The sequence below is a fragment of the Epinephelus fuscoguttatus genome, linkage group LG12, assembly GCF_011397635.1.
Source record: "Epinephelus fuscoguttatus linkage group LG12, E.fuscoguttatus.final_Chr_v1".
Classification (NCBI taxonomy): domain Eukaryota; kingdom Metazoa; phylum Chordata; class Actinopteri; order Perciformes; family Serranidae; genus Epinephelus; species Epinephelus fuscoguttatus.
The window spans coordinates 11,516,795-11,535,812 of record NC_064763.1 but is presented as its reverse complement, the minus strand read 5'-3'; the positions used below and the strand labels follow the sequence as shown (position 1 = coordinate 11,535,812).

Sequence of the window (19,018 nt, the reverse complement as noted above, 5' to 3'; positions counted from 1 at the left end):
TAATTACAAAATACTAAAACGAACAAATGGTTGCCGGTATTTTATTTATTTATTTATTTATTTTTTTTACATTTTAAAAGAAAACATCCCACAGCTGCTCATTTTGAAGGCATATTTTCTTTAAAATGGTAGAAATTACACCATTTATCACAGCCAGAAACTGTAAAAAAAATAAATAGATAAAAAAAATAGAGAAATTATGGTTGGATTTTTCAATTTTCCAACTGTCCTTGGACACATTATGTGTGATGAACCTCTCAGAGATTAAAAAAAAAAAAAACCCAACAAAACCAAATCTGAGTTTAGCTTCAGGGAGGGTTACACCCTCTAATAATAAAGAACAGTCCCTTACCTCAGATGTGAACACAGAGCGTTTACTTGTAGCAGAGTATAAATACACTGTAGTATTTGTGTGTGTGTGTGTGTGTGTGTGTGTGTGTGTGTGTGTGTGTGTGTGTGTGTGTGTGTGTTGGCTGGTACTCTCTGCAGAGGGTGGAGGTGTCTCCTCCGTCCACACGGTGTGCTGCTGCAGCCTGGACCCCATCAGTGTGATGTGACGGTGAATCATCTGTTTCTGTGTGTTTGTCCTTTAACTGCTGCTCACACGCTGTTTCACCTCCTCACAACATCTGGATCATGAAATAATAACAGTAGAGGACACTGACAGGCGGAACACACCGCAGATCTGCTGCTGTAAACAAGCTGCCGCGGAACTACAACTCCCATCATGCCTCAGCACCCCCTCCCCCTCCCCCGCTCTCTGTTCTCACACCTGCTGAATTATATTTATTGACGTTATATTGGTATTTTTAATAAGCAGCAGATAGTTGTAGTGAGGAGGTGATGGAGATAAAATAAAGTGTGCCCGTGCGGCAGGTGGTGTTGCGGCCCGGGTGATGCGGTGTAGCACCGCCCCTCCTCCTCCTGCCTGGCACCGTAAATGTTATTTATGAATGCCTGCCGCTCACGGGCGTGTGCGCGCAGATTATTATGTTTTAATAATCACAAGACGCTGGACATTGATTACAGCCGATGTTTAGGATCGTGCGGGAGCGTGCGGTGTCCGCTGTGTGCGGTTAAATCCAGATTTTAATTCATTGTGGTGGTGCTGACAGCGGCAGCGGCGGCGGCAGGCGGAGGAGCGGTGCTCTTTAATAATACTGGGTCAATACACCGCCGCTGTCTGCCAGCCCGCTACATCCACCGGAGCCGCCGCTTCACCCCGACGTCCTGCCTGATAAGGTAAGCATGCCAGCCGGCTGAGTGTGCCCCAAATGCCCGCTAGTTTGTTGTTCCCCGGGTGATCCATCCCGCAGCATCCCGCCGTGTTTTCCTCCTCACACGCTGCTCAGAGAGCTCACAGGCCGGCCAGACGTTACTATCATCCCGGTGTTATTATTGTTAGCCGCCGCTGATTCTGGCTGTGAATGAGCCGGTGGGGTTTTCGTGTTTAATCAGAAATAACCTCTGTCAGCTAAAAGCTGGAGGCGGCTGAGAAACGAGAACATCCCGTGTGATATTTACCCGGTTTGTTTGTGGCTAACGCTGCTAGCATGCTTACGCTGGGCAGGTCAGTTAGCCACCGTTAGCTCGCTGCTGCCCCGGGATGCAGTGAGCCAGGCGGCCGGTGTAGCTCCCCGTTAGCCCCGCGGAGCAGACCAGCCAGAGCCCCCGGGAGTGTGTGAGGCTGTGGCGGTGGAACAATCCTCAGGCAGCTGTTTTGTTTCAGCGAGCAAAATGGCTGAATTTATTGTGCCGACCTTGAAAGTAATAACATGACATATTATTTATAGCAAGCTAACAGTCCAGGTGATGTAACCGGCTGCTTTTACACCGAATTATTTTATTTCTCCTTCATTAAGTTCATGTAAAAATAAATCACAACGACATCCGTTCATTTGTTCTGCACCCAAACGTTGAAACCCGCTATATAAATGTGTTAGCATCCCTCATTGAAAACAATAGGATCTGTTAGCCACAAGCTAGCAGCAGCCGGAGATGCCCGGCAGCGGCCTCAGCCAGTCCGGCATCAGAGAGGGAGAGGCGGCTCAGCTCAGGCTGCACAATGGCCTCCGCTGCCAGGGACAGCCTGTCATCACCAAACACTGTGCCATTATTTAACCACAACCAGCCACGTGTTTAACTGGACCCCCATTAACACCAGTAACTGCACACACTGGAACCAACACCAGGAGGGGTTTGAGGGTCTCAGCTGTGTTTGTGGCCCCTGACCTCATCTGTACTAGGAGCCAAAATCCTCCATCAGGTCATGTGTTGACATGTTGTTGTATCACATTTCATGAAGCATAACTGCTGCCATTACAAATTATAATTCAGTTTGTAATGTCACATCTATTCACACTGCTGTATGGACATTATATTTAATGTAATGAAGAAATGTTGCTAAATTTGTTTCCAGAATTGCAGAGTTTGAATGTAACGGTCCACATAAATATGAAACTAAACAATATTTACTCTTGAAATTACAAAGAGAAATGTTGAATTGTTAGTATGGACATAAACTATACAGAGCTACAAATTAAATTACAGATAATTTGTTTTGTAAAATCACAATAATTATCTGTAATTATTGTGATTTTACAAAACAAATTATCTGTAATTTAATTATAAAATTTTTTTTAAAATTAAAAAAACACTGTATAAAAATATTTTTTTTCTGTACAATAATTAGAATATATATATATATATATATATATATATATATATATATATATATATAAATAATACTGACACAATTAAAAAGTTGCCAATATGATGCCAGTACATGAGAGCAATGGAAAAACGTTCCTTCTGTGTGTTCACATACATTGATATGAAACTGATTAGTCTATAAAACAAAAAGTCGATCAACAGAGATTTGAACAGGATTTTTTTTGATAATTTCAGCTTTTCAAAATGTGCAGATTTTCTGTTTATCTTATGTACATGATAGGAAGTTGAATATATATATATATGTGTGTGTGTGTGTGTTTAGGGTTGTTGGCTGCACAAAACAAGCACTGTAAAGATTTCACGTCAGACTCTGAGAAATAATAAGTCTCAAGTCTTAATCTGTGTGCAACAGTTAGAGTCTGTGATTTCAGGCTGCCTCCAACAATGTTACCACATATATATATATATATATATATATATATATATATATATATATATATATATATATATATATATATATATATTATATATATATATATATATATATATATATGTATATATATATATATATATTATATATATATATATATATATATTATATTATATTATATATATTATGCATATTATTTTTCATTTTATCTATTTCTTATTTGATTCTTTTTACATACATTATATTTTATTGTTTATATATATTCTAAATAATATAATATTCACCATTTGTACAATAATTTTTTTGTTGTTTTGGGTTTTTTTCATCATAATATTTCACCAATAAATAAATGAATCTATAAAAATAATAATAATATATGTATATATATAAATGATATTATAGTTTAACTTCACTGTGTTGTGTTTGTATTTGTTCATTGTTTGTTTGTTCATTTGTTCATGTTTACTTGTGTGTTTTAATTTCATACATTTTATACATACATTTCATACATTATATATGTATATATGTATGTATATGTGTATATATATATATATATATATATATATATATATATATATATATATATATATATATATATATATGTTTGTTGTTGCCATGGGTAACAGTATGACGTCAGTATGTTAACAAGTCGATATATTGTGAGTATCAAGATATGAATTTTTCATATTATATTGAAAATTATACTGATATTTTTGTGAACGATATAATATGACCCAACCTCAGTGGGCTGCCCTTTTTTAAAATCTGGGCTGAGTGAATTAAAAAATGGCGGTCGTTGTGCTGTTTAAAAATTGCGGGTTAGCGCAGGATGTCCTTTGTCGCACCAGTGGCGGTCTCTCTGACCAATCAGAGGTCCACAGTGTCTCGTTTAAAAAGAGTACCAGGTATCCACAAGTTTTACTGAAAGACATCCAAAAAGACCTGAGTCAAGTTGAGACGAGTTGTATACACAGCGTTAGTTTAATAAGAGAGTTTGCTGTCATAGATTTTCACTGTATTCGTGGTTATAGATTTCAGATTTTATTTCTTGTCTTAGGTTTTATGGTATTATTATAACTTCCTGTATCTTTCAGACTGGACTCTTAAAGTGAACATGCGTGACTCTGCAACACTCACGTGCATTTCCCCTTACTTCGTTCCAGGTGCGTTGCCGGGGGCAACAGCTGACTGACCATGTCCTTGTGAGAGTGGGCGGGGCTAGCTGGCCCATAGGTGGTAAGGAGGAGGAGGAGTCTCAGCCCTTAGCCCCTCCCCTTCTCCTCCCACGACAGACCGAACGGACAGACACACAAACAGGCGTGGCTTTCCCCTCCCTCCTCCTTTTCCTCCTCCCCTCTCCTTCCCACTCTCTTCCCCTCTTCTCCCACTCACCTCCCCTGTCTCTCCCCTCGGCCCCGCCCCCTGCCACAATGCTGTGGTCACGCTGCTGGTGGAGAGCCTGAGGAAGCAGATTCTGGAAGGTGACCCTGCTGAGCCAGGGGACTTCTACCTGGTGAGTCTCAACTGTACCTGCAGCCTCACACCTGCAGTCTCACACCTGCAGTCTCACACCTGCAGTCTCACACCTGCAGCCTCACACCTGCAGCCTCACACCTGCAGCCTCACCTGCAGCCCCACACCTGCAACCCCACACCAGCAGCCTCACCTGCAGCCCCACACCTGCAGCCTCACACCTTCACCCCTACACCTTCACCCCTACACCTGCAACCTCACACCTGCAACCCCAAACCTGCAGCCACACCTGCAGCCTCATCTGCAGCCTCACCTGCAGCCTCGCACCTGCAGCCTCACACCTGCAGCCTCACACCTTCACCCCTACACCTTCACCCCTACACCTGCAACCTCACAGCTGCAACCCCAAACCTGCAGCCACACCTGCAGCCTCACCTGCAGCCCCGCACCTGCAGTCTCACACATGTAGTCTCACACCTGCAGCCACACAGCTGCAACCCCACACCTGCAGCCTCACACCTGCAGCCTCACACCTGCAGCCTCACACCTGCAGCCCCACACCTGCAGCCTCACACCTGCAGCCTCACACCTGCAGCCCCACACCTGCAGCCTCACACCTGCAGCCTCACACCTGCAGCCTCACACCTGCAGCCTCACCTGCAGCCCCACACCTGCAGCCTCACACCTGCAGCCTCACACCTGCAGCCTCACACCTGCAGCCTCACACCTGCAGCCCCACACCTGCAGCCTCACACCTGCAGCCTCACACCTGCAGCCCCACACCTGCAGCCTCACACCTGCAGCCTCACACCTGCAGCCTCACACCTGCAGCCCTACACCTGCAGCCTCACACCTGCAGCTGGGACACCTGCAGTCTGACACCTGCACCCTCACACCAGCAGTCTCACGCCTGCAGCCTCACGCCTGCAGCCTCACACATGCAGTCTGACACTTGCAGTCTCACACCTGCAGCCGGGACACCTGCAGCCGGGACACCTGCAGCTGGGACACCTGCAGTCTGACACCTGCAGTCTGACACCTGCAGCCTCACACCTGCAGCCTCACACATGCAGCCACACACCTGCAGTCTGACACCTGCAGCCTCTCACCTGTTGTGTCACACCTGCAGCATCACACCTGCAGCCTCACACCTGTAGCAGCTTTAAATTATTTTCCACGGTTGAGTTAGTAATCCAGATGTCTCCGTGCAGGATGATTTTAAATCACGTCCAGTTTCTCACCAAAAGTTTTTAAGCGTATTTGGTCCAGATCAGAGTTACAGGAGGAAAATATCGAAATATGTCAGATACTGATTTAATGTCTCTGACACAGTGAACTTGCAGCAGCTGGTTTGTTAAATTAAACTGGTGGTAAACCTCACTGTGAGTCAGTTCGCTCCTCAGCTGTCCTGACTAGCTGCAGTTCTTGCAAACGTCCAGTAGATGATGCTCCAACAAAAAGCTCATCCAGCTTGACCTCCTCTCATCCACTGTGAATTTTCCATCAGTCTTTATTAGATTATTTTCATCTGTTCATCTTCACATTTTTGATAAAGAGAGAACGATTGCAACACGGACAGTAACATTGTCTTTGTCTTTTTGTCTTTCAGTCCCTGCTGGACCCGAAAACCCTCGCAGAGTGCTGGCCCCCAGATGGCTTGATGCCTGGTGAGTGTGTCAGATCTAGTGATCGCCTGTGATTGGCTATGTACACATCCAGATGTGTACAGCTGGATCATTCTGACTTGTAGAGTGATTTTACACCTGCTCTGTTTGGTTCGGTTAAATCGAACTCAAGTTTGTTTGCCCCCTCAGTGCGGTTCATTTGGGCAGGTGTGAACACAGCAAACACACTCTGGTGTGCACCAAAACAACCAGACCAAGACCTTCTTGAAGAGGTGGTCTCAGTCTGGTTACAAATGAACTCTGGTGCGGTTGGTTTGTGGTGAGAAGGTGTTCTGACCTGGATCTGAACCAACTGCAGTCACATGACACATTGTTTGGATTAAACATGAGCATGTTACAGTCCTGGAGGATTATTAATGTGCACCTCCTCCTGTACTGCCTTAATATGCACATTCAGCACATCCAATGCATCAAAACATTGTTTTCTAGTTGGAGCCGCGCCTCGTTTTCAAACTGTATGGTTTGACTCAAATGAACAATGACAGCAATATAGTCCACGATGAGCAGCGCTAAAATCAACCTGCGTAGTTGTCCCTCCATTATGACATTAGAAAGTGTCACATTTATCTTGCAAGTGTACTCTTCTTCAATGTTTGCTTTACTTCCTGGATTTTTCACACATGGAAATTCTGACCAATCAAGAGCAGCTTTCTCACGCAAGGCTTTGATCTGGTCCACTTGTAAATGCTGCCGTGAGAACATGAACCAACTCTAGGCAATTATACAACTCTGTGACAAAATTAGTCCCTGATTCAGACCAAAGGTGACGACTCTCGGTCTGAGAGCAGACTTAGGATGCTTTCACCCCTGTAGTTCGGTTCATTTGGTCGCACCAGAGGGAAAAAATAATCCATTGTTGCATTTTAGTTTTGGTTCTGTTCCTGTTCACACTGATAAATGAATCAAGAGGAGTAAACATGAAGCTCTGCCGACTGACAGGTAACTCACTGATTGGACACATTAGGTGTTATGTCATCCTGCATCATCAGGATGACATACATCACGTGAGGAGATCTTTCTCTTGGTATCTTTCACTGGCAAATTACGTGAGTAGAGCGATTTTGTGCTATATTCGCAAGAGTTGAAAAATCTGAGCTTCAGCTACTGAAGATGATCCTCGGGGATCGTATTACACCAAGGATGTACCAGGGGAATTTCATTCATCGATATAGCAATTTCACACGCGTATGACGTGTCAACACAAAATAGTCTGGCATTCACAACATTAGAACCAAAGTCAATAAGCAGAATCAGAATTAGACTGAGAATCGATAAAATTCAAATGATACCCGACCGTAAAGTACACGGAGTCGGATGCAGTGATGACAGTTTGAACAGCTTTTTAATCAGAAAAATACCTTCGCTGACCTGCATATGTGTGACATGTATGCATTAACATGAATAGGTTATGGGATATACTTGTGTACCTGGTGGACTCTCGTGATGTCTGTGTTGTGTCGATATGAAGAGGCTTAGACTGTGGATATCTTTGGAGGCGAGCTCCGTATATTTCTGAAATCCTCCATCACACACAACCATACAAACTTGATCCCTGACACAAATTAAGCGACACAAGATTATGTTGGCATAAAATGAATTTATAAACAGCTTAACAGCGCTAAAACACAGAAATTACCACAAGAGTAATGTCGCTTACCTCTCCCACAGAGCACAACAGCAAAAGGGGAGAGGTAAGGCAGGAGACACCCCTTTATAGGTGGGGCACCCCCAAAGGTGAATGTAGGGGTACAGGAACTGAGTATCAGATGTTCCAGATATTGATATTCATTCATTCATTCATTCATTCATTCATTCATTCATTCATCTTCTAACTGCTTCATCCTCTTGAGGGTCGCGGGGGGGGCTGGAGCCTATCCCAGCTGACATCGGGCGAGAGGCAGGGTACACCCTGGACAGGTCGCCAGACTATCGCAGGGCTGACACATAGAGACAGACAACCATTCACGCTCACATTCACACCTACGGACAATTTAGAGGTATCAATTAACCTAGTCCCCAATCTGCATGTCTCTGGACTGTGGGAGGAAGCCGGAGTGCCCGGAGAGAACCCACACTGACACGGGGAGAACATGCAAACTCCACACAGAAGGGCTCCCACGCCCGGGATCGAGCCGGCAACCCTCTTGCTGTGAGGCGAGAGTGCTAACCACCACACCACCGTGCCGCCCCCAGATATTGATATATTTTGTGTAATTATAACACTTAATATTACAAATGTATATTTGACTTGTCACTCATACTATAGCTCATTAATAGACCCTGTTGCACATGATCTTGATCAGGATCAGTTATGAGATCGTGGACGATTTCATCATCAGCAGATGGATTTATTGTTGGTGTCACTGTTGCTAAAATCACAGATCTATCATAAAGTCCTGTGGTTGGTTTGTGTTTTTTGCTCACCAAAAATGAACCGCACCAGAGTCTGTGTTGAAGCGGACTGAGACACACCTGTACGGGCGTCTCTGTTCGGTTGTTCGGTTGCTCGGTCTGCACCAGGGTTCAACTGACAGCTTTCACTCCAGCCTAAGCAAACCTTCTGACCGCGCAAACAGACCTGAGTTTGTTTTAACTGAACCAAACAGGTCAGGTGTGAAAGCAGCCCCAGTCTCTGACACTGGACCCTTTGTTTCCCATGATGCAACTCAGTAGTGAAGAAAACAAAAGTCATGCTTTCGTATCAGTGATGTAGTCACATGACCTGTGTGTGTGTGTGTGTGTGTGTGTGTGTGTGTGTGTGTGTGTGTGTGTGTGTGTCCTCTCAGAGAGCAGCTACTGGCAGCTCTGCCCTCCCTCCAAGTCCGGCCTGCAGGGGGGGTTACTGAGCTCTAGTTTCCCCCCTGGCCCCGTGCCCCTGGTGCCCCCAGATGCTCATCTGCAGGAGGGGGGCGACCCCCTGGACGGCACCCCCTCTCAGCCGCAGCAGCACCGGCCCCTGGCGCCCAGCACCTCAGCATCTGAGCTTTCCCTCCCCGGAGCGCCGGTGGCGCCTCCCGGCCCCGGGCCTCCTCCACCTCCTCCTCCGCCACCTAAACGGCACTGCCGTTCACTGTCGGTGCCCGAGGACCTGTCGCGCTGCCGCTATACCTGGCGGCCCAGCGCCTCGCGGGTGTGGACTCCTGTCAGTCGCCAGCAGTGCCATGGGGGAGCAGGGGGAGGAGTCACAGGTGGGGGCGCGGGGGCGGGAGGAGGGGGTATAGGGGTAGGTGCAGCGGGGGGAGGAGCTTGTCCTCTCCGCGCCCCCAGCTCCTCTCTGAACTCGTCGCTGCACTCCTCATCCAGCCCCACCTTCTTCAGCCTGGCGCTGTCTCCGGACTCCCCGCTGCCTTGGAGCTTCCCCTGGGACCCCAGCGAGGCGGCGGCGGGGGGAGGAGCCTGCTGCTGCTTCTTCCCTTCCCCCTCCTCCTGCTCCTCCTCGCCCTCTCCTCTCCACCCTCCTCCCCCTCCTCAGAGGCGTTTCTCCCTCTCCCCCGTGCTCATCAGAGACTCGGCGGCCTCCACGTTCCTGCCTCCACCTCCCGTGCCGAGCCAAGTGGCGGCACGTCCACCGAGCTGCTCAGCCGTGGCCGGAGCGTCCGTGGGGGGTCCGGTACCCGCCTCGCCCTCTTCGGCCTGCAGCACACCGTCATCTCTGCGACGCAGTCTGCCGCCACAGCTGCCTCGTTGCCACTCGCAGCCCTGCGACCTGCTGCTCCTCAAACCAGGTCTGAAGAGACGCCGCGACCCCGACAGACCCTGTGCCCGACCCGTCCTCGACTTCACCAAGATGACTCAGGTACTGCTGGAAAATAATCAACACATCTCATCAGCTATTTTTAATTTTAGTTGTTTATTCTGAACATTGCTGACTTGGTATTAATCTGTAATGTTCAGCTGTAGTTTTCAGACCTGTTGACGTTTCTTTTGTCACTCCCGCAGACCCGCAGCATCGACCCGCAGTGTCTGGAGCGCGGCGGCAGCAGGCTGGCCTGCGGCGGTGACATCAGCATGGGCATGGAGGCCTTCATGGGTGACTTCCGGGGCTCCTGCTCGCCGGCCGAGTGCCTGGGCAGGACCAGCATCGGGCCGCTGAGCGAGAGTGACGAGGAGTGCCGCGAGGACGACGACGAGGACGACGGCGAGGAGGAAGCCGAGGAGCGCGAGGCAGCGCAGCAGGCGGTGTTTGAGAGGGATTGTACAGAACTCGACTTGAACTTAATAGAAGAAAACTGACGCGTTTGTAAATGGAAGGCTGTTTCAGTTTTTTAGTTTTATTTTCAATTGATCTCAACACTCCGCGCCTCCTTGCCACCAATCAGCAAGGCTCTCAGGAACAACACCTTCTCTCATTGGATGAGCTGGGGTAAACAAAGCTGATTGAGGACGACAGTGATGATGTGACTGCCGCGGTAAAGACTCAGCGCTGTGGAATCCTCCTGGCCGCTTTTTAACGTGTTGGAAAGTTAAAGTGGGCGTTAACTCTGGTCGCCAACCTGCATCTGACCTTCAGTTACCCTCATGACCTCTGCGTCCATCATGCTTACACTCCAACAAGCCATTGTTGAGGTACCTGAAGCCCAGATGCAGCGTTGTCCCACTCAGACAGTCCAGGCGCGTCTCAGCGTCCAGGTGTCTTCCAACACACAGCTGCTGAGTCTCTGCAACACACTACAGTCTGACGAGGCCGTCACCGCACTGCAGCGCCAACCTGACATGTCATCACCGTGTCCGTCACATGGTCCTGCACCGCATCACAAACACTAGACACTCTTATCTCAAAGAGCAGATTTAAAGGGTCAGTTCACCCAAATCACAAAAACACATTTCCTCTGTTTCACTAAATAAATTCAACTCATGACATCAACAAAACAAGTACTCATCTTTACCTTCAGTCCACAGTTGGAAACATTTAAACAAACACTGAATGGTCTTTGATCATTTTCAGAATTCAAAAGTAAAGGTTTAAGTTTTTTACTCTTAAACGTGGACTCTGTTTCTATGTGACTCATGGAGAAAACAGTATGTGAAATAGTTCCAGTATTGAGTGAGAGCAGTGGCAAAAAAAGCTGCAACAGTGGAAATGTTCACACTGTCTGTAAATGTCCACTAGAGGTGTTTTTGTCACTGACAGGCTCAGATTGTTATTCTAAGTGTCTAACAACATTATGGAAAGGATCCCTACAGAGATAGACCTTTTTTGTTAAGGAGCAGGTGATGGCGATTTTAGGGCTCTCTGTGCTGATTGAAAAGGATCTTACTCTTGAACACAAAGCTCTGTCTCTGTAAGGATCCTTTATAATAATGTTGTCAGACACTTAGAACAGTGTCAGAAATTAGCAAGGGCCACGGGCCATTTGGCCCGCAATTTATCCAAGAATGCCCCCAAAAGCCATGTTCCGGGGCCCAAATTGCCCCCAAGTTTTCGAAACGACTATATGTATTTATATTTTTAACAGTATTACAATCTGACATTAAAGTATAATTTTATTTTCATTAAATTAATTTACCGTCACGTCTACAACTCATTTTCCAGACATAATCAACGAGATTTTGCTTATTACGTGAGAGTAATCTGACAGAGAAGGGGAGGGGGCTTTGCTGTACCATAAGTATAAACTAACCATTTCTTGGATGATCTGTGTCTACACAATGACAAATTAATGAAAAATTAAGGTAGAATGAATGTTAAATTTTAAATTAACTTACTTCCAGGATTGCATCTAAGGAATTTATAGTAATTTGGCCTTTTTAACGGTAAAAGTAACTAATGTGGTGAAACATTAGTACTGCTATCAGTAGATTAATGGTTAAATCATCACATTTAAACTGGTTGAATTATAGGAAATCTGAGTGATATTTTGCAACCTTAACTTTATGTAACCCATTATTTATTTCATTTATAGTGGTTTCTACTGAACATGTGCTTACATTTTGAAAATGCCCCCATTTTTTAGACCGTGGGGGCCAAAATTGCCCCCAAAATATTTTGTTAATTTCATACCCTGACTTAGAACAACAATCTGAGCCTGTCAGTGACAAAAACAAATACTTTTAGTGGACGGACACTGAGGTGTGAACAAAGTAGAAACATAACAGCCTGTTTCACTGCTCTTGCTCAGTACTGGACCGTTTTTAAAAAACTGTTGTTCCCATTAGTCACAAAAAACACAGGAAGACGGGGTCCCGTTTGAAAAATACCAAATGTACCAAAGGCGACATTCCAATGAATCAGTGGATTCTTTCATCCATTTAATAATGAGCTCTTCAGAGATGCTTGCTGTGTTCAGCCTGACAAAACCAGGCTGAGAGTTCTGTCTTTAAATTCACTTATCATAGTCTCCATGATAAAATCTTCTTTACCCAACAGATCATTTTTTACATACAGGAACTTGGTTATGCATTTAAACTTTTTAGTACCCGTATAAAGCAGGAGACCAAAGTAACATCTTCTTTTTACACTTCCTCAGTCCCTCCTGGATGTCACGGTCCCCAAGAATTAACACAAATTCAGCCAATCCTTGTGATTTCTGCGCAGCCATACAGTCTTGTCCAATCACTGCACCTTGAGTCACACACAAAGTGACAGAGCTAATGGTTAGCATCACATTGCTAACGTGAAATCATGGTTATTAACAGGTTTAACAACAAAGTCAAGCTGTTTCAGTGTCAGTGTGAGCTTAACAGTTCAGCTTCGGATGTTAACCTCTACACAAAATATGATGAGCAGTGATGACATCACGTTGTGCAGTGTTAGCTCATGCTAACTGGGCAGAGAGTGCAGGAGAGCAGCTGTCCTTGGAGACGGTCCTTCAGCGCCGCGTGAAATGTCAGCAACCTTCACAGATAGATTCTCATTCCATGGGGACACTGAATGCTCATAATAATAAGCTCTGAATCAGAAACAAACTTTCTGGAAAAGCTGCTTTGAAATCCGGCGTTTCGCAACAATCCCATAAACACCCCATGAAGTCCAGGAGGGACAGATGTCTTTATTTATCAGAGGGGACAAACGTCTTCAGCAAATAGCATTTCTAGTCATTTAAGTTTTGCAGCAAAAACATTTTAGTCACCTTTTGTTGAGCATTTTTAATTTTTATGTCTTGTGGGCACACTGAGGCTGCAGATGTCTCCAAACTTCAAAAACCCAACAGCATAAAGAAAAAAAATCAGACTACTATAATGCAGACGGGTCAGGTTTGAGGCTGTTTGGTTTCAGTCAGCTCAGATAGATTTAGTTTTACGTTGAATATTCAGCAGAAACATCTCTCCTAGACACAAGTTTACCAAACGAAAAATGTTTTTGAAATTCAGGTGAAGTAACTCATTAGTGAATATGAGGATATGTGATCAGATATCATGAAGGATTTTAGGTATTAAATAGTCAACTTATTGTTTATTTATTTATTTTTTTAATGAGATTTGTTGCCAAGAAGAAACATGTAGAATATCACCAGACTTTAACGACACGTCACACAAGCTGCTTGTGTTGAAAATTAATCAATAATTTAGCATCCTGATTTTGTGGCCAACTAACACTTAAAATTTATTGCAGCCCAACGCCTCAAATACCGATTCATATTATTTTATCTGAGTAAAACATTTTAATTTGTCACCATGTGATTAAGTTAACGTTGATATCAAAGAATTGTGAAATGAATCATGATATCAGGAGATCAGAATCAGTGTTATTGACAGAACAGTTCAGACTCTGGTGCAGATTAAACACACACACACACGCTGCATGTTGAAGTCATGTGACCTCAGCGTGGTGATGCGTTCAGGTTCGCTGCAGTTTTGTGGTGTTGTCGTCTCGTCAGACTTCACTGAGGGCAGGTAGCCACTGATGCTGTTGTTCACCTGAGTGTTCACACATTCCTGTCACAACACACACTCCTGCTTATTCACTCCCCTGTGTGTGTGTGTGTGTGTGTGTGTGTGTGTGTGTGTGTGTGTCTGTCTGTCTGTCTGTCTGTCTGACATCTTGATAACTCCTGGTGGTCATGTGACTTGATTCCAGATTGAATCCAGATTGTGTCCTGATGTATTTTATCCACATTAACACCAGACTGTTTGAAGCTGCCAATGTGTATGAGAGCTCACACTGCTCACGGGTCCAAATTATAAACAAATTCTTTTCATAAAGCAGTCAAAAGAAAATTAAATGAACATAAATTTTGATAAGGGTCATGTCAGAAGCATGTTCCATTTAGATATTCCAAATTAGGCCTTATTCAGAGTGTAGCATCTTCCCTTTAAGACACTTGGGATAGGCCGATATTATTCAGCTTTTAGGAGCGTCTCTTGGACATGTATACAGTGTATTCGGAATACGCATGAACTGAGGTTTTTAACAGCAGTTTTTGTCATGTAAAATCTCGTCCAGTAAGTTTAGTACAATTATTAGTGGATGTTTTGACAGCAGCCATGTTGGAAATCAGATCAATAATCAGCTCAAACTGCAGAAACACAACACAACACAACACAAATTTTTGACCTGCCAGAAATCCATCTAATCTGACAGTGACTACATTTACACACACACACACACACACACACACACACACTGATATTCCAGTATTATCCGGAATATTACATATTCCAAATCTTATAGGGATCACGTAAATGGCATATTCCATTTGGATATTCTGAATTAGGTCTTATTGCAAATGAACCTGACGGATGATGTGTGAAAACAATTATCCCCATGGGGACATTAAAGAACCTAACCTAACCTAACCTAAGCATTTTCTGCTAAGACATGTGGGATATGTCGACATTATTCTGGTTTTTGGAGCATTATTTGGATGTGCACATTGTGAAATTTAAATCCTAAAATCATTCAACCATTTCAGGGTGAAAATTTTGGCTGAGTCTGTTGATCGTCTGCATGGAAGTTGTTTGAAAAGGTTCCATACTAGTCATGATACAGTATTTCAGTTTTCTGCTGTTTTTCAGCGTGCGAATACCAAAATTAATTATTAATATAAATATAAACACGTTTCTAAAAAATATACATATATGTGTGTGTGTGTGTGTGTGTGTGTGTGTGTGTGTGTGTGTGTATGTATATACATACATACATACATACATATATATATGTGTGTATATATATGTGTGTGAACATTTTACAGAACAGAAAAAGTGAACATTGTCAGATATTAAATGTGGTAACAGAAGCATAAGACACACTCAGTACTGGACAGTTTTCAGTACTTTATTATAAACAGTCGTTGACAGGAGACATTCAACCAAATTTTTGGGTGCTTTTATTCTCAGTCTGGATTTAACCTCGATGCTGAAGATGCACAGAACCACCAGGTGTGAATGTGATGTCAGGAAATGTCTGAAAAAGCTCGCAGGTTATGATGGGATTTTTTTATTTCCTCCAAATTCCACTTGAAACCCATAAAAAAAAGAGAAACTGCACACTGAAGGTCTCCGGACCTTTCACAGCATTTCAACGAGCGTCCAGTGGCGCTGCTGCGTGACGGACCACACAGCATGTTTTCCATCCTTCAGCTTTTCTACTGAGAATCATCACATTCCTGCTTATCATCACAAATCAACCTGCAGAGAGATAACCCGTCACAGTCAGAGGTTTAGTTTACTTTTAATGGTTAATTTTCACTTTGTGATACAGTTGAAAACAAAGGCCTCTTTCAGGGATGCATTCAAGGACACGATAACATCCGACATTTGATAGTCACCTGCCGAAAACAAAAAGCTTCCAACAGTGAGACTCAAACCCAGAAGACAATCAACAAGTCAACAGGAACGTTAACGTAAAAAATGTTTGAAAAAGAAAACGTGCGTTTTATTCCAGCAGATGAGTCTTAGATGCCGAGCTGTCCCTGAATGCACCAAAAAGGAAAAGATTTGGTGAAGTTTGACTAAAGAGTAAAGACGTCTAAACGCTGACTGTGATGGATTGTCGTGGTTTATAATCGTGGCAACTTTACTGTTGAATTTCGGACCTTTGTTTAAACCCAACAGCAGCGAATTCACTTTGTAAAAGATTGTTTTTGTGTTAGCGAGTTGTTTCATTCAGAGGGTTTCAGTTTGTGTGACTGTTTTCTTCTTCTCGGTCTGATGTCGGAGTTTATCCGTCACATTGTTGGGGGAGGGGTGGGGGTCAAAAAATGTATTTTTGAACTGAAAAATATTCTCTTGCACTCTTAAAGGAACAGTTCAACATTTTGACAATTGGTTATGTGTTAAGTACATAAACTGGAGTTGGGATGGGATTAGCCTAGCTTAGTATAAAGACTGATGATGATGGGTTTAAAAAAAACAAAAACAATTACAATTGCTTTCACATCGACTTATAATTCCAAGTTGCAGTTGTCAGGAATCGATATCCCCAGTCGGGGAACAGAACTACAGACATGTCAACAAACAGTTGGCAGTCACGTTAAAATAAAATGTGATGTTAACACAAATACAATTTTGCAAATTTTATAGGAGCTTTGCATTTTTTTGGTTTCACTTGGTCATTAACTGCTTCAAATATTTAATCTAATTTCATCTAAATTTTTAACTGTTGTGGCTACAAGGTTAGCATTAGCGCTAACAACCTTGGAATGATTCCTAAATTGGGATAAGATGTGTTTTACTTTTTAAACAAACAACAAAAAACTATGTGGTCAAATACGATAAAATTATTCACAGTGGAATTACAGCTGCCTATTCAGGTCAAGAAAATCTGGTGTAACGCCAACAGAGACACAGGCTAGCTGTTTTCCCCTACTTCCATTTTTTATTCTAAGCAAGGCTAACCACATCCTGACACCCAGACATGAGACTGGTAAACATTTAAACTTCTCACTCTCAAAGAGAAAGATAATAAGACTATTTAACAACATGTTGAACTGCTCCTTTAAAGTAAGGTTAAAGTTTGCTATCAGCTAGCGTGTTAGCTTTGTGTGCTGTCCATTAGAAATTTTAACTTGGTTTAAAAAAAAAAAAAAACTAAAAAAAAAACCAAAAACGTAAGGCTCAGTTCTCAGTTCACGCAAATTTACAAAACAATCAGGAACGAAACATTACATTTAAAAACACAGAAATGGATCCAAAAATGTCCCTGTAACACAGATGTACAAACACACAATATATCCATGTAATTCACATACACATAATATGTCCCCATAAAACACACTCTTGCACACAATATGTCCCCGTAACTTACACGTACACACAATTTGTCCCTATAATGCAGGATACACACTATGTCCCTGTAATACACATATACACACAATATGTCCCTGTAACTTATACGTACACACAATATGTCCCCCTTACTCACATAAACACACAATATGTCCCTGTAATGTAATATACACACAATATGTCCCCGTAACTTAAACGTACACACAATATGCCCCTGTAATACACATATACACAATATGTCCCTGTAACTTAAACATACACACAATATGTCCCTGTAATACACATATACACACAATATGTCCCCGTAACTTATACCTACACACAATATGTCCCTGTAACTTATACATACACAATATGTCCCCCTTACTCACATAAACATACAATATGTCCCCATACCGCACATATACACACAAAATATATACACATATGTCCCTGTATCTTGCAGATACAGACAGTATGTCCCTGTTACTCTCATATACACACAATATGTCCCTGTATCACACATGCACACAATATGTTGCCGTAACACACACATACACACAATATGTCCCCGTAATACACACTTCTGCACATAACATCCCTGTAACACTCATACGCACAGAATGTCCCTGTACACCTGTACACATGCAGTGTCCCTGTATCACGCATAAACAAACGGCCCTCTCCACACACCCTCCTGGTTTGTTGGTTTGTTTCTGTTGATTGCTCCATAACGCCCAACATAAGCCTTAACTGAACATATTCTATTATTCTGTAAATCAAACAGTTAAAAAGAAAAAAAAAGGAAAAGACAAAACTAACGGAGAAGAAAAGGAAATGTGTACTGTAGCTGTTAAATTTTTAGTCCCTCTGTTCATTATTTTCTGCTGTTTTTTCTTAATATTTCTAATCTGATGTCTGCGCGTGATGAGGTGTCGCGATGAACGCATCGTGTTTGAAAAAATAAAAGAAGCTTCAGGATGGAGGAGGAGCTGTAAAATGGAGGAGCAGTCGTGTACAAAGTTAGCAGAGAGACTCGGACATCTCTTGTCTTTTAGAAATGTTTTTTATTGTATGTGATTAAAAAAAAAAGAACAATGACAACATGGCAATTTGAAAAGCAGTTTGTGAATAAATTAAGTTTATTGAGAATTATTTTACAAAGAAAGGGGAAAACGGGTGTCCTGTGTTTATTGTCATCACTCAGAAAATAATTCTTTTACAACTTAACAGAGATCTTGATACGTCCCTCATGGTCATGGTTAAAGGAGCCCCGCCCTCTGCCCACATTCAGACCACATGACTGGCTACTGTTGCCACTCTCCAATTTATTGTCAGGTCTTTTAATACAGGAATTAACAAGAAACAATAGATGAATCAGTTATTAATATTCTTCTGAACCTGTTGTAAGTTTATTTCAATCAGGTCCACATGATATTTTTAGTTACGTTTATTGTGGCTGTTTGAAATTGAGAAAAGATGTGCTGTTAGGATACAGTTTCAGTTTTAGAAAAACAAACAAACAAGACATTGGAAGAATACAGTTATAATTTTTTATCAGGAACAGTCATGATATTTTGAAGCTGAAGTTTACATTTTTAAACAGGTAGGA

General features: G+C 43.1%; 2 protein-coding genes across 3 annotated transcripts; both read left to right on the top strand.

The window, feature by feature from the left end:
• Positions 1-799: 799 nt before the first annotated feature.
• Positions 800-18,831, top strand: fam53c (family with sequence similarity 53 member C). Of its 2 annotated transcripts, XM_049591859.1 has the most exons (5): positions 800-1,242; positions 4,267-4,616; positions 6,186-6,243; positions 9,048-10,057; positions 10,201-18,830. In XM_049591859.1, the coding sequence occupies exons 3-5, from the start codon at positions 6,237-6,239 to the stop codon at positions 10,492-10,494; spliced, it is 1,311 nt and encodes a 436-aa protein (XP_049447816.1). In that variant the 5' UTR covers positions 800-1,242; positions 4,267-4,616; positions 6,186-6,236; the 3' UTR covers positions 10,495-18,830. The 2 variants fall into 2 exon arrangements, with proteins under 2 accessions (XP_049447816.1, XP_049447817.1); XM_049591860.1 differs by lacking the exon at positions 800-1,242 and having other exon boundaries at positions 4,346-4,616; positions 10,201-18,831.
• LOC125898600 (DNA-directed RNA polymerase II subunit RPB1-like) lies at positions 1,999-5,455 on the top strand. Its single transcript, XM_049592440.1, has 3 exons — positions 1,999-2,107; positions 4,396-4,616; positions 4,682-5,455. The coding sequence occupies exons 1-3, from the start codon at positions 1,999-2,001 to the stop codon at positions 5,453-5,455; spliced, it is 1,104 nt and encodes a 367-aa protein (XP_049448397.1).
• Positions 18,832-19,018: the final 187 nt, after the last annotated feature.

What these genes read in the sequence shown, in the direction of transcription:
- LOC125898600 (XM_049592440.1), top strand. Translation starts at nt 1,999, where the DNA reads ATGCCCGGCAGCGGCCTCAGCCAGTCCGGCATCAGAGAGGGAGAGGCG. An exon ending in GCCTGTCATCACCAAACACT is followed by an intron (nt 2,108 to 4,395) that starts GTGCCATTATTT and finishes CTCCCACGACAG; the next exon opens with ACCGAACGGACAGACACACA. An exon ending in AGCCAGGGGACTTCTACCTG is followed by an intron (nt 4,617 to 4,681) that starts GTGAGTCTCAAC and finishes TCACACCTGCAG; the next exon opens with TCTCACACCTGCAGCCTCAC.
- fam53c (XM_049591860.1), top strand. An exon ending in ACTTCACCAAGATGACTCAG is followed by an intron (nt 10,058 to 10,200) that starts GTACTGCTGGAA and finishes TCACTCCCGCAG; the next exon opens with ACCCGCAGCATCGACCCGCA.